General features: G+C 44.8%; 1 protein-coding gene across 1 annotated transcript in view; it reads left to right on the forward strand.

Annotated features, from left to right (window-relative positions):
* The first annotated feature begins 1,414 nt into the window (after positions 1–1,414).
* The window catches only part of POU2F2 (POU class 2 homeobox 2), a 75,677-nt gene continuing 62,656 nt past the window's right edge, over positions 1,415–14,435 (forward strand). Inside the window, exon 1 of the mRNA XM_082273111.1 lies at positions 1,415–1,461. Coding sequence (XP_082129237.1) covers positions 1,434–1,461 — 28 coding nt within the window. The 5' untranslated portion in view covers positions 1,415–1,433. The remainder of the gene's footprint in view (positions 1,462–14,435) is intronic.

Here is a 14,435-nt window from a genome sequence, read left to right on the forward strand (position 1 = left end):
GAGAGAATGTGATCTTTTATAAAAAAAAAAAGGGAAAAATTATATTTATAATGTTTTTTTATAACTATACACAAATGCTTTTCCTTTAATTTCCATTTTAAACTGAAAGGGTTGTTTTACAAGGTGATCCTTTACAACCACTTTAACCACTTCTGGACCGGAATTGACCAGGCCATTTTTTGCGATATGGCACTGCATTTTAACTGACAATTGGGCGGTCATGCGACGCTGTATCCTAATAAAATTTATGTCCTTTTTCCCACAAATAAAGCTTTCTTTTGGTGGTATTTCATTACCGCCGCAATTTTTATTTTTTACGCTATAAACAAAAAGAAATGAGCGACAATTCTGAAAAAAAAATAAATATTTTTTTTTACTTCCTGCTATATAACATTCCCGAAAAAAAAAATGTTTCATCATTTTAGGCCAATTGGTTTTCTGCTACATATTTTTGGTAAAAAAAAATCCCAATAAGTGTATATTGACTTGTTTGCGCAAACGTTATCGCGTCTACAAACTAGGGGAAAGATTTATGTCATTTTTATTTAGTTTATTTAGTAATGGTGGCGATCAGCGAATTTATAGCGGGACTGCGACATTGCGGCAGACAGATCGGACACCTAACTGACTTTTTTTACACTTTTGGGGGGAACCAGTGACATTACTACAGTAATCAGTGCTAAAAATATGCACTGTTACTATAATAATGACACTGGCTTGGAAGGGGTTAACACCAGGGGCAATCAAAGGGTAAAATGTGTCCCTATGGGGTGCTTTCTAACTGCGGGGGGGGGGTGGACTTGCTGGATGAACACAGAGACCTGTGTTCCTAAATAAGAGGAACACAGGATCCCTGTGTTCATAACTGACAGAACAGCAGTACGGCAGACCGCCATTCTGTCCCCACGGGGAGCGATCGCAGGTGGCCGTCGGGCCCGCAAATTGAATTCCCCTGTGGCAAATACGCGTGCGCGCCCCCGCAAAGCGGCGTACAGGTATATTGTTTCGCGGAACATTGTTTCGCGTATATGTACGGCTGCTGGTTCGGCAAGTGGTTAACAAGCATTTAACTCTTGCAGCACAGGGAAAGGCGCACAACAGGGGTCATTTTTGTGTAATTCCCAAAAATGTGCTTTTTTTTTTTTAAAGGAATACAATCTATGATATTGTGATTGCAGTGGAAGATTATAAAGTTGTAGAGAAAGGCAATCCTGCTGAAGACTGAGAGTGCACCAGTGAGAATGAGAGTACACAAGCAGCAAGTGCAGTTCAGCTTACTGTCAGCAGTTTCAGTCTGCTCCCTCAAGGGTTAATGCAGTGACTCTGGCAGGGTTGGGGTTAATGCTGGGTGTGGGTGGGTTAGTTCCTACAGCCGGTCTCTGTCTCATCATTCTCATATTCGCTGTGATCTGTACTGGCTTGCAGCTCCCATCATGGTGATCTCTAATCATTGGGCAACAGGTGAGCAAAGTGGTGGAGAAGGGGGTGGGGGCTGATGGGGGAACAGCTTGCATGTGTTGGGATGCTGCAGTTAGATGGGGGATGCTGGGGGAAGCACGGCTACATCTTCTTATGGTATCCATTCAATGGTGATGTCTTTACAGCCAGAGGGGGGAACTTTGTGCCTGATCTAGGTCAGCCTGAGCAACCAGTAAAAGATGGGATGGCAGGGTGGATTAACCCACAGCAACCAATAGGCTTCTCGTTTAATGAATGCTTTTATCTCATTGGATAACAGAGGGTTGACATTTTCAGAAAGTTTTTAAAACATTTCTCCAGTTTAATCTTCTAAAAGATCCTAAAATTTGGAGGTGTCATAACGGATGCATTGTTACTATTTTTGCTCTAATTGAGTAAGGGCTCTTTCACACGGTCCGCCTCCGTAGGCGGATCCGTGCTGCTCAGCGGGGATCGATCCCCGCTGAGCCAGCGGATGACAGCTCCGTCTCCGCTTGCAGTGCGGAGAGGGAGGTTTCACAGCTCCCGCTGCTCTCTATGGGGGATCAGATGAGAGCGGACCGCCTATCTGCTCTCATCCGATCCGATCCCTGAACGGATGGAAAAATAGGGTTTCCATCCATCCAGATTTCACGGACAGGATAGGATACAGATGGCAGCGGGTGTCAGCGGAGGTGTCTCCGCTGACATCTGCTGCCCTATAGAGCTGCATGGAGGATCCGATCAGATCCGCCTAAAAAACTGACAGGCGGATCTGATCTGATCGCCCGTGTGAAAGAGCCCTAAGAAAGAGGCAAATCGTGACCCTGATCTTAGCTGTGCACCTGACCGGTGCCTATCCCCTCCAAAGCATATGCAGGAACAGAGCAGGGAAACCTCCTCTAGGGCTCATTTACAATGCTGTCGTACCAGGGAGCATTTGACCCCTTGATCTTGAACTAGTGCACCGTATTGTTGCACGCAGTTGCAAAAAGTTTGCTGAGTGACCCCGTTTGCTTGAATGGTTTCTATGCAGAGCTGCACCAGATTTCGCACTTTCCACTTTTAGTAAAATCACCCCACTGCCTGCTGAAACCAATCAGCTTCCAGTTTTTTTTTTTTTTTTTTGTCAAAGCTTAATGGAACAAGCTGAAGTTAGAAGCTGATTGGCTAGTATGCACAGCTGCACTAGAGTTTGCACTCTACAGGTTTAGTAAATGAACCCCAATATGTCCACCAAAAGTAATAGGGGGTATAAATCTGCCACAAAGCAAAGATAATGTCTAAAGCCCTTTTCACACGGGCTTTCCAATCCGGTCCGCCTGTCAGTTTTTCAGGTGGACCGGATCAAATGCTCCATGCATCCCTATGGTGCAGCGTGTGTCAGCGGAGATATCTCCACTGACACCCGCTGGTATCCGATCCGATCCTGTCCGTGAAATCTGGACGGATGGAAACCCTATTTTCCATCCGGCTAGAGGATCGGATCTGATAAGATCGGATGAAAATGGACAGGTGGTTCGTTCTCATCCAAGAGCGGGGATGTGACAGCTCCATCTCTGCAAAGTAAGCGGAGACGGAGCTGTGATCCGCCTGCTCAGCGGGGAACAGCGGATCGATCCCTGTTGAGCAAAACTGAGTCCATCGGGCGCACCGCCCGTGTGAAAGGGGCCGAAGGGATGTGTTCGCACCTGGCTGCTGCCTCTACAGTTAATGGGGGATGGTAAAAATGTGACTGAACTGTGGGGTTTTAGCACCCCTTGACTGCTAGTGCAAACAATCTCTTAGTAAAGGCCCGTTTACGCATGTGCACTGCATGTGTGAAGAGCTGTCTTCAGCTGCTGGGGATGCACAGGAGTTCTGTGCAGGCAGCTCTTTGAAATCAGTGATAGGCACCTCCCACTTGCATCCTGGAGTGCGGGTTCAATGCATGGATCATGAGACAGACAGACTGAGTTCTGATCCACGCATCCAATTTGCAGACATGTGCGCTCTAGAATGCGTGTGGATGCAGCCAGTTGACTATCGCTGATTTCAACAAGCTGCCAGTACAAGGGGTGGGCAGGAGGAGCGGCTGCCTTGGGCACTGTGGTATGATGTGGGGGGGGGGGGGGCGCGCCACAAGGGGAGGGGGATTTGTGTTGGAAGGGGAAATTTGGGGAGCTGCAGGGGGTAAATATTGTTTGTGCTGGGTGGGGGATTTGAAGTGGGGGGAGGAATGTATCTACTAGAAGGGGAAATTTTTGGGGGATGGGGGGCAAAGATTTGTGCTGAGGTGGGGGATTTCAGCAGGGGGTGGATATATGCTTCAGGGGATGGGGGGGGGGGGTGGGTTAAGCATACACATTAGTGTTGTTGAGTGTTTTTGTGGGGGGATTTTTGCTGAAACAAAATGCTCATACATCTTGGGGGGTGGGCTGCAGTTTGGCATGTTCACCCTGGGCTCTGGGTGACCTTGTCCCCGCACTGAACACCTGTGCGTCCGAAGCCCTGAAGATGACCCTTCACACAGGAATACAGATCGGTATGCTCATATCAATATGTGCACTGAAGGTCCCTGGGACCTGAACCTTCTTTTTAGGACCTTCTCAGCTATGATTGGTGGGCACACTGAAATTTGAATTCATGCCAAAGCATTTGGCAGCTGAGAGCGATGGCCACACCAAGTTGCAAAGAGTTTTTATTGGTTCCAGATATTGTGTTTTCTACAAATATAGTGACAGAAGCTGGGTTCGTATCTGTGCAGTGCACTTTAGGTGTGTTTTACATGCACTTTATGTGCATTACCATTGAAACGTGCATTTTGATTAGAATGCATTAAAAATGCAGCAAGCAAATGTTTTTTTAATACCCCTCACACATACATTATATTACCAAAAGTATTGGGACGCCTGCCTTTACACCCACATGAACTTTAATGGCATCTCAGTCTTAGTCCGTAGGGTTCAATATTGAGTTGGCCCACCCTTTGCACCTCAAACTCGCTCATCCATGTCTTTATGGACCTTGCTTTGTGCACTGGTCCAAATCATTTGGTGGAGGGGGGGGTTATGGTGTGGGGTTTTTTTTCAGGGGTTGGGCTTGGCCTCTTTCTTTGTTCCAGTGAAGGGAACACTCAAGGCATCAGCATACCAAGACATTTTTCATGCTCCCAACTTTGTGGGAACAGTTTGGGGATGGCACCTTCCTTTTCCAACATGACTGCACACCAGTGCACAAAACAAGGTCCATAAAGACATGAATGAGCGAGTTTGGGGTGAAGGAACTTGACTGGCCTGGCCTTGGTATGTTGACGCCTTAAGAGTTCCCTTCACATTAGCACTCTATGTGCCGGCAGGGAGATTGGAAAGATCTCCCACTGATCTCTGCCATACAAGTGTGTACCCCAAACTCGCTCATCCATGTCTTTATGGACCTTGCTTTGTGCACTGGTGTGCAGTCATGTTGGAACAGGAGGGAGGCATCCCCAAACTGTTCCCACAAAGTTGGGAGCATGAAATTGTCTAAAATGTCTTGGTATGCTGATGCCTTAAGAGTTCCCTTCACTGGAACTAAGGGGCCAAGCCCAACCCCTGAAAAACAACCCCACACCATAATCCCCCCTCCACCAAATGATTTGGACCAATGCACAAAGCAAGGTCCATAAAGACATGAATGAGCGAGTTTGGGGTGGAGGAACTTGACTGGCCTGCACAGAGTCCTGACCTCGACCCGATAGAACACCTTTGGGATGAATTAGAGCTGAGACTACGAACCAGGCCTTCTCATCGAACATCAGTGCCTGACCTCACAAATGTGCTTCTGGAAGAATGGTCAAACATTCCTAATAGACACTCCTAAACCTTGTGGACAGTCTTCCCAGAAGAGTTGAAGCTGTTATAGCTGCAAAGGGTGGGCCAACTCAATATTGAACCCTATGGACTAAGACTGGGATGCCATTAAGGTTCATGTAAAGGAAGGCATCCCAATACTTTTGGTAATATAGTGTACATTCATCATGTAAATTCTTCCTTGAATCTTAGTGTGCTTTGTGTATTTCTTCCAGATCTGTGCAGTAATCCAGTGTGAGACTTTTCCTTCCAGTAATAAAGACCGCTCACTGCTGCTCTCTCTCCTTGTGCAGGGGGACTGGTCTTGTCTCCGCCCCCTCCTGTAGTTTTGTGCAGGCAGCCTGTAGTAGGTGGAGCATACTGGGTCCCTCCCACAGCTCTGCTTTCTGCACAGGCTATGTACAACACAGTGATGATGTCACTGCTACTTTTACAAGGTAACACCTGGGTTTGTAAAGGCGTTCAGTGAACACAAAGTGGATTTATATCTCTTGTGGCTATTAAGGAATATACTTAAATGAAAGTTTTAGTGCCCTGAGTTCAGCTGTGACTCACAATAATTGATTTGTTAATGCTTCCATGCCCCCTCATGATTCAGGCGAACAACAAATTTTTAATAGCAGGTTGGCTCCAAAATTGTCCCTGAATGGTACAGGCACTTTGTATATAGAGAAGGCAGAGTGAGAGTGCTGCTGTACATGAACAATGGGAAATGAAAGTGAGAGAAACATTCTACCCCGGTCTGCGTGGAGTGAAAAGTATAAAGCGATTATATGTTATGATAAAAATGCATTGTGAGAGTATTGTGCGCTCGTGTGGGAGGTTTCGGAAATGTCTGTTTTGAAAGGTTTGACCGAACGCTATTGCATTAACGCATTGTGTTAGATTAAATCAGCTACCCTTGATCCCTGTACAGTGCAGTCAGCCGATAATATGGGAAATCATTTACTGGCACTCTCCGGAGGCTGCTGTAAGCTGCATTGTGCACTCCTGGCAGATGCAGTCAGTAGCATGATTCCCGCAGCTAATTTCCCTAAATACAGGACTGCACTGTGGTCAGCTGATGGCAACTGCCAAAATGCTGGAGGGGGGGGGGGGGGTGTTAATCAATGCAAAAGGTAAAGAAAGGTGAAAAAAAATTAGACCACACAGCAAATACTGTAAATGTAGAAAATATTATAAAGGGAAATGGTGCTTTTTGGTTCTAAAGGCAGTAGGTTTTTTTTTTTTCTTACCTTTTTGCAATTTTATGTATTAAAGGAGTTGTAAAAGTATCATCATTTTCCACCTTAATGCATTAAGGTGAAAAACCTTTTCTGCTTCACCTGCCCCCCAGCCCCCCCCTCCCCTTCCTTATTTCTTACCTGAACCTGATTGCTCCAGCGACGGGCACGTGCCCAGCAGCTGCACCTGCTGTCTCTGTTCTCATTGTATAGATTGATAGCAGCGGGAGCTATCAATCAAATCAAATCCAGTGACATGGGAGCGGGGGGCGGGGCCGAGTCCTGCTGTCTTTGTCAAAGGGATGCAGCAGCAGGACTTGGGAGCACGCCCGCACGGGTGCCCCCATTGAAAGCGGCTCTCTGTGGGGGCACCCAAAGAAGAGGAGGAGCCAGGAGCGACACCAGGGCACCCCAGATAAGGAGGATCTGGGCTGCTCTGTGCAAAACCCTTGCACAGCGCAGGCAAGTATAACAGGATTGTTTAGAAAAAAAAAACTCTACAATCACTTTTAAGGTGCGGCTATACCCCCCCTCCAAGCCCTCCTTATGCTTAACTGAGCCCCATCTCGATCCAACGATGTGCATGAGAGCAGAGGCTCCCCTCAGTCTCTCCCTCCTCATTGGCTCACAGTAGAGGGAGCCATTGGGTCCTGCTGATATCAATCACAGCCGCCAATGAGCAAATGAGGAGAGAGCGGATGGCAGGCAAGAGCCATGCTCTGTGTGTGAATGGACAAGGGCTTGCTATAGGGGGCACTCGGCAGGGGGAGGAGTCAGGACCGGCTTGGGACCAGAGCAACTGCACAGAGCAGATAATTATAACATGTTTGTTTATTTAAAAAAAAAATGCAGCCTTTTAGAATCACTTTAAAGTGGTAGTAAACCCTTACATATACCCAGTGAAGTGACTGATGCACAGAGATATAATAAATCCTCTTACATAAGTTGTACCTGACTATTTGCAGTCTTCTCTTCTCTACATTCGTTCAAAGTCCAGAATTTATAAAGCTTGTCTGAGCTGTCAGAATAAAGGGGGCAGAGAGTTAAAGTTAAACTCTGCAGAGCTGATTGAAAGGGAAGGGACACACCCCTTTCACACAGCAACAGAGCTGAGGCTGTCAATCACAGGTTGTGTGCTGGATATCCCTTCTCTGTCACCAAATTTCTCTTGATGTCAGGAAAACTTGCCAGAAGTGATCCATGCTGATGGCAGAGGAAGGAAGCTGCAGACAGAAATTACACGTAGCGCTCTTAATTTAGACAAGTACACACTATAGAGGGATATGCTTTGTTTATATTTTATGTCTGAGGTTTACAAGCACTCTAAAGCTGGATAAACACTATACAACTTTTGTTGGTAGATTTCCATTAGATTTACTTTCAACTTTGTAGTGCAAGGGCCTGCCTGATTGCATACAAATTGAAAGTGTTTAGGTCTGCCCTCATATTATATGGTTTTGGTAAGTCTGACAGCTGGTTCACATTAGTGCGACTTGTCAGCCTGACAAGTCGCGCTCCCTCGCGGTCCATTGACCGCTACAGGACCCGTTCTAATAGGAGCGACACAAGTCGCTCCGACTTAGAAAAAGGGTCCTGTACTACTTCGGAGCGACTTGCATAGACTTCCATTATGTGAAGTCCCTGCAAGTCACTCCGAAGTCGTGGTGCATGGTAATGCACAAATTGCCCCCGAAGTAGTAAGGAGTCTTGCCGCCCCAGTGTGAACCGACTCTTAAGGAAAAAATCTAAAGAAAATTGTATAGTGTGTATCCAGCCACTGGCCATACACACACAGATTTAATTCAAAATACTGGAATGAAGGACCTCCTAACAGCTTCCTCCATCCACACTAAACATCGCAGATGTGAGAATCTTCACTGCAACCTATTGTATTCTGACAGACGGCTCTGCCAGAATACCCAAACAGTGACAACAGCTGATTGGCTGCTGTCACTGCTTGGCTGTCAATTTTACATCCAGCTTCTTCTGCAAAAGTTGACGGAACAATTGAATTTTGTTGAGCCAGATGGGGCTGAAAGGGGTGCAGTGGGTGCCCTTGTCTGCACCAGTTGGCTGGAATTTCTATGCAAATTGGCAAAGTCATGTATGGCGACACCAAGACTGAATGCTAAAGTGATTAAGACAAATGCAGTTCATTAGTCCTCTGTCTTGTTCTGATTTGATAGTATGTAGGCATTGAAGTATAACTGGTGTAAGGTTTAAGGCTTCATGCACACCGAGCTTAAAAAATGTCGCTTATACAGGAGTTCCGTGATTTTTACGCCTGTAAAAGCACTTTTATGTTAGCATATGTGGCCATGCATATGGCATATGAGAGGAAGCGTTTACAGGCTGAAAAAAAAAACCCCACCAAAATTGCGTTCGGAGAGGAGCTTTAAAGCAGAAAAACTAGCGTAAGCGCGAACGTGCTCATAAATGGCCAGAATAAATTAGAATGCATTTATGTTTAAACGCCATGCATGTATACATACATATCTTAACTCTGAGAGCATTTTTTTTTTTGGCAGGAAAAAAAAGATTCTTATTATAAGTCCATGTGCATGAGGCCTAAGGCTCCGTTCACATCTAGGCGTTTTGGGGCGTTTTTGGGGCGTTTTTCTGCTCTAGGATCAGCTCTCAAAACGCCCAACAAGACAAATCCTATTCATTTCAATGGCCCCTGTTCACATCTGAGCGTTTTGACGCTGTATACAAAACGCCCAACGCTCAAAAAAGTACATGAGCTTCTTTTTGGGCAGATTACAGGCGTTTTCCATTGATCTCTATTCAATCTAAAAACGCCTGCACAAAAATCGCGGTAAAAATCGCGGTAAAAAACGCCGCAAAAATCGCGGTAAAATCGCGGTAAAAAACGCGCGAAAAACGCTACGCTCAGGTGTGAATGTAGCCTAAAGCTAAACTCTGACCCAATATAAAAGACCCAAATAAATGCAGCTCTGTAATCCCTTAATATTTCATTAAATTCATTTTTTTATTTTTTATTTTATTTATGCATTCAGTGTAAGAGCCGGTTCACACTTCTGCGTGTGCCGGGTTCGCATGTCATGTCGGAGCGCACTGCTCCGACATGACATGCGATCAGCTGTGCGGTGCGAGTTTAGCCATACAGTTTGTATGGCTAAGAGCCGGTTCACACTTCTGCGTGTGCCGGGTTCGCATGTCATGTCGGAGCGCACTGCTCCGACATGACATGCGATCAGCTGTGCGGTGCGAGTTTAGCCATACAGTTTGTATGGCTAAATTCGCATCGCACCCGCAGCAAAGACGCACAGGAGGCATTTTTGCTGCCGCATCAGGATCGGATCGCACAGCGGTTCACACTTGTGCGATCCGATCCTGTGCGAACTGCACGATCGCACTGCGATATGCGATCAAACTGGGGGTGTCGTTAAGATTACATTGACACCCCCAGCGGATCGCATATGGCAGTGTGAACTGCCGGGGGTGCGTGTGCGATGCGGGAACAGGCTGCGAATTCGCAGCCTTCCCGCATCGCAATAGTGTGAACCGAGCCTTAGTTTCGTTCCGAATTGAAATTCGGACAAATTTTTTGTTATTTAGAAATTCAGATACATCAAAATGACAAAAAAATTTGTCAATTTCAATTACAATAGTAATGCATTTAAACAAACCAGAAATAACAAAACAACATTTTGGATTGAATTCGAATAGTTTTCAAACAAAATTTGACTACTTTTTAAATCTAATTAGAATTTCCAAATAGAATAGAAAATAGAATATAATATAGTAAAATAGAACAGAATACAAAATAAAAGAATAGAAAAAAATAAACACCAAAAAAAAAATAGAAAATAAAGGGAGGGAAAATAAAAGAATAGTGTTGGCCCCCGTTCACACTAAGGCGACCTGGTCGCCGTAGGTCGCCTTCCATAGGGAAGCTGCGGACCCGTTCTAATAGGAGCGACACAAGTCGCTCCGACTTAGAAAAAGGGTCCGGGGCGACCCGGAGGCGACCGCCATAGACTTCAATGTTATGAAGTCCGTGGCGGCCGCTCCGAGGTCGCGGCGCGCTGCTCGCACCGCGACCTCGGAGGTCGCCACCCGAAGTCGGATCGCCCCTATGTGAACGGGGCCTAAAACAGAACAAAATAGAATAAAATAAAATCATCTTCTGAAATTCAAACTTCAAATAGAATACATTTTAATAGAATAAAAAAGAATAGAATAGGGAAAAAAAATGTAATTGACTAGCATAGAAAAAAAAACAATAGAATAAAAGAATATAATCCTCTTCACGAAATTCAAAATCGAATAGAATAAATTCAAAATCAAATAGAAAATAAATTCAAAATCAAATAGAAAATAAAATTACTGAATAAATAATATAAAAGAAGAAGAAGAATAAAAAGAATAGAATAAAATAGAAAAAACAAGAGAGAATGAAATAACCATCTTCAAAACCCTAATTTTGAATGGAATTTGAATTTAAATCTTTTTGAGCTTCCCAACTTCGGTTGAATTGAGTTCAATTTGACCAAATACGGAAAATCGTAATCGTTTCGAACAAAACTAATTCTAAAAATGAATTAAACTAAACTTTTATTTATGTAAATAACGGATCATAATAAAAAAAAAAATGTTTTCGTTCTGCGGATGTCTAACTGTGATACGCAAAGCTCAGAGAGGGAAAAGGAGAAGCAACAAGGAACCATTTAGATGTGATGAAGTGCAAGGGGCATGCTGATAGGAAGAGATTGCAGAGTGACAGATAAATGAGCTCATCAATCTGCTGCTTCTTCTCTCAAACTAATGCAGCCACCACAAATAAGGACTAGTTGGACAGGCCATAGATAGTGGTTTTCTTTCCTACCACAGGTTGCAGGAAATAAAATCTTTTGGTTCCCCCCCCCCCCCATCAACACAGTCCCTGTTGATGGTAGAATGCCTCCCACTGAACTATTGTGTTCTCCCAGCAGAAGGCGTGGAAAGTCATCCCTGCCAGAAGAACAGTTGTTATTGCTAGCGGCTATAACGGCTGCTAGCAAAATTCGCATGTTAAATCTGACAGGCTGGTTGTACCCAAGATGATCCATCAATCAACTTGGTACATTCAGCCTGTCCATAAATGGTTCGAATCTCGGCCTGTTCAGCAGGTTAGGGGGTTTAAATTGCCGGCTTTAGCTGCAATATATTACATATTTTGTTCCTGAATTTAAATATACATTAAAGTACAATTGTGATGTCTAAGCGCCACTCAGTCCTGGAGTACTGTGAGTCAAGCCTGCAACATGACACTAGTGCCCCTTGGTCCTGGAGTACTGTGAGCCTAGCCTGCGTCATGACACTAGTGCCCCTTGGTTCTGGACTACTGTGAGCCCAACCTGCGTCATGATACACAAGTGCCCTTTAGTCCTGGAGTACTATAAACCCAGCCTATATCATGATACACTTGTGCCCCTTGGTCCTGGAGTACTATGAGCCCAGCCTGCGTCATGACATGTGAGTGCCCTTTGTTCCTAGAGTACTGTGGGCCTAGTCTATGTCATGACATGAGTTTCCCTCAGTCATGGAGTACTGTTAGCCCAGTCTACGTCATGACATGTGAGGCCTGGAGTACTATGAGCCCAGCCTGCATAACGATAGGAGTACCCCTCCGTCCTGTAGCCCAGCCTGTTTCGTGACATGCGAGTGCCCCTCAGTCCTGGAGTACTGAGAGCCCAACCTGTGTCCACGACATGTGAGTGCCCCTCATTCCTGGAGTACCATGAGCCCAGTCTACGTCATGACATGTGAGTGCCCCTCAGTCCTGGAGTACCATGAGCCCAGTCTACGTCACGACATGTGAGTGCCCCTCAGTCCTGGTGTACCATGAGCCCCATCTATGTCACAATGTGTAAGTGCCCTTCTGTCCTGGAGTTCTGTAAACCCAGCCTGTATCATGACATTCTCCTCACAGAGGGGGCAGAGTGATGCGAGTTCTACATTACTGATTGGCAACAATGGAACCTATGCACAGGCCAAATTTAAAAAAAGTTACCAATTGGCGCGGTGGAGTCTTAAAAAGCCTATAAACTCCTAATGTAACTAGATGCATGATGAATACTATTTAATATTACCTTTTATAGTATTAAACTTGTCATAAAATGGGTATTATTTTTTGAATGCTATTGTCTAAAATGATTTCCATGAGGATGGAGTAGGACAACCTTTGTGTGTATGTAGCTTTGTAGGTTCTCTTGGTGGTGTAAGCATAAAGCCATATGTGCCTGTGTATAGGATATGCGCGTGGAAGTCTCAAGTGCGTGCTTTGTGTATTTTTAGCTGATTTCGGTAATTAGTCTGTTTAGCAGGGAAACCAGAAGCAGAAGTGAGAGTCTCCCCTGACTAACCTCCTCACTAGACTGGTTACCCCATCACCTCTCACCCTGCTCTCTTTCACATGCAGCGCTGTGCAGCCTGCCACTGAGCAGCTGTATCTGGATGCAAGGGGATGGTGGAGAAAATGACAGAAATGCCATACAAAAACATTTAAAAAATGGGGGGGGGGGGGGGGGGTTGTCAGCACTGGTCTTGGCCATACAAAGACAGACAGGCTGAAAACTTACCATAAGCAAAAAAAAAAGGAGGTGCAAACACCAAGTGCATTACCCTTCAACACCTTTTTAAGAATGTATTATAATGCCAAAAACACACTCACTGTGTATGTATTACAATGCCAAAAACATAAAGAATATAATCGCATAAAACATATCCACCTCAATGTGGAAAAGGACACGTCCCTGTGCTAGAACTGACACGTTTCGGGAGACATGCTCTCTTCCTCAGAGCTGTCTCCCGAAACGCGTCAGTTCTCCTAGCACAGGGACGTGTGCTTTTCCACATTGAGGTGGATATGTTTTATGCGATTATATTCTTTATGTTTTTGGCATTGTAATACATACACAGTGAGTGTGTTTTTGGCATTATAATACATTTTTAAAAGGTGTCGAAGGGTAATGCACTAGGTGTTTGCGCCTCCTTTCTTTTTTGCTTATGGTATCTGGAGTTTCCCCATCTGAGGAGAGCTGCAGACCTACAATTCGCAACAGAGTGAGAGCTTGGGTTTTTATAGTTGTTTGGAGAAACTGACCATGCTGGGAAGAATGTGCCTAATGTGGTCAGTTTAAAATCGGATTGCATTTAAAGGAAAAAAAAAAAACAAAAAACAATAATCAGTGTGTATGGCCACCAAAAAATGTGGCTGCATTGCATTTTTTTTTTTTTTTTTTTGGGTGGGGGTTGCTCATGATTTTTCTTGCACCCGGTGGTTCTGCCAGTAACGCACTTCCTGTTCTAAGGTGACACTACTCACCCTAGTGGAACAGGTTGGAGACCAACTTTTTTTTTTTTTTTTAAAGAGAACATGTAAGGATTAGAATCTCTGTTGGGTCTTTTATTGCTATCTCCTTTTCTAGCAGTCGCTGGAAACCGAAACGCCACACCAGATGTTGAACGTCTGAGGACCTGCTCCAACCCGGAATTGCACAGGAACGCTCTACATTCTGTGCGATTCACTTGCAGTTCTGTGCGGTGTGACTTCAGCCTATTCATTTTGAAAGGGCTGCAATTGCACCGCACCAAAAGTAGTGCATGCGCTACTTTTGGAAACTTGCTGCAACCCATCGCATGGTACTTGTGTATAATGCTATTCAAAGCGGGTAAATGCATTTTGCAGTTTGCAACTTGCATTTGGGGTTTCATTAACTTAAAGGGTAACTCCAGTTTCGTGGCGAAAAAAATGGCAAACAAAGAAAAAACAATATAGCGTTTACAATTGCGACACAAATCATATTGTAATTGAATGTTGTTAAAAATTACCTTTACTTTTTAAATCTGCAGCTGTTGTAATTTTCTGGAAATGCAATGCAATATGGCTACCTGGAGCTGTTCTGTACACAGAATGTATACTGACCACACCCCCAGA

The sequence above is a fragment of the Pelophylax lessonae genome (genome assembly GCF_965119305.1).
Source record: "Pelophylax lessonae genome assembly, chromosome: 12".
In the NCBI taxonomy this organism is placed as follows: Eukaryota; Metazoa; Chordata; class Amphibia; order Anura; family Ranidae; genus Pelophylax; species Pelophylax lessonae.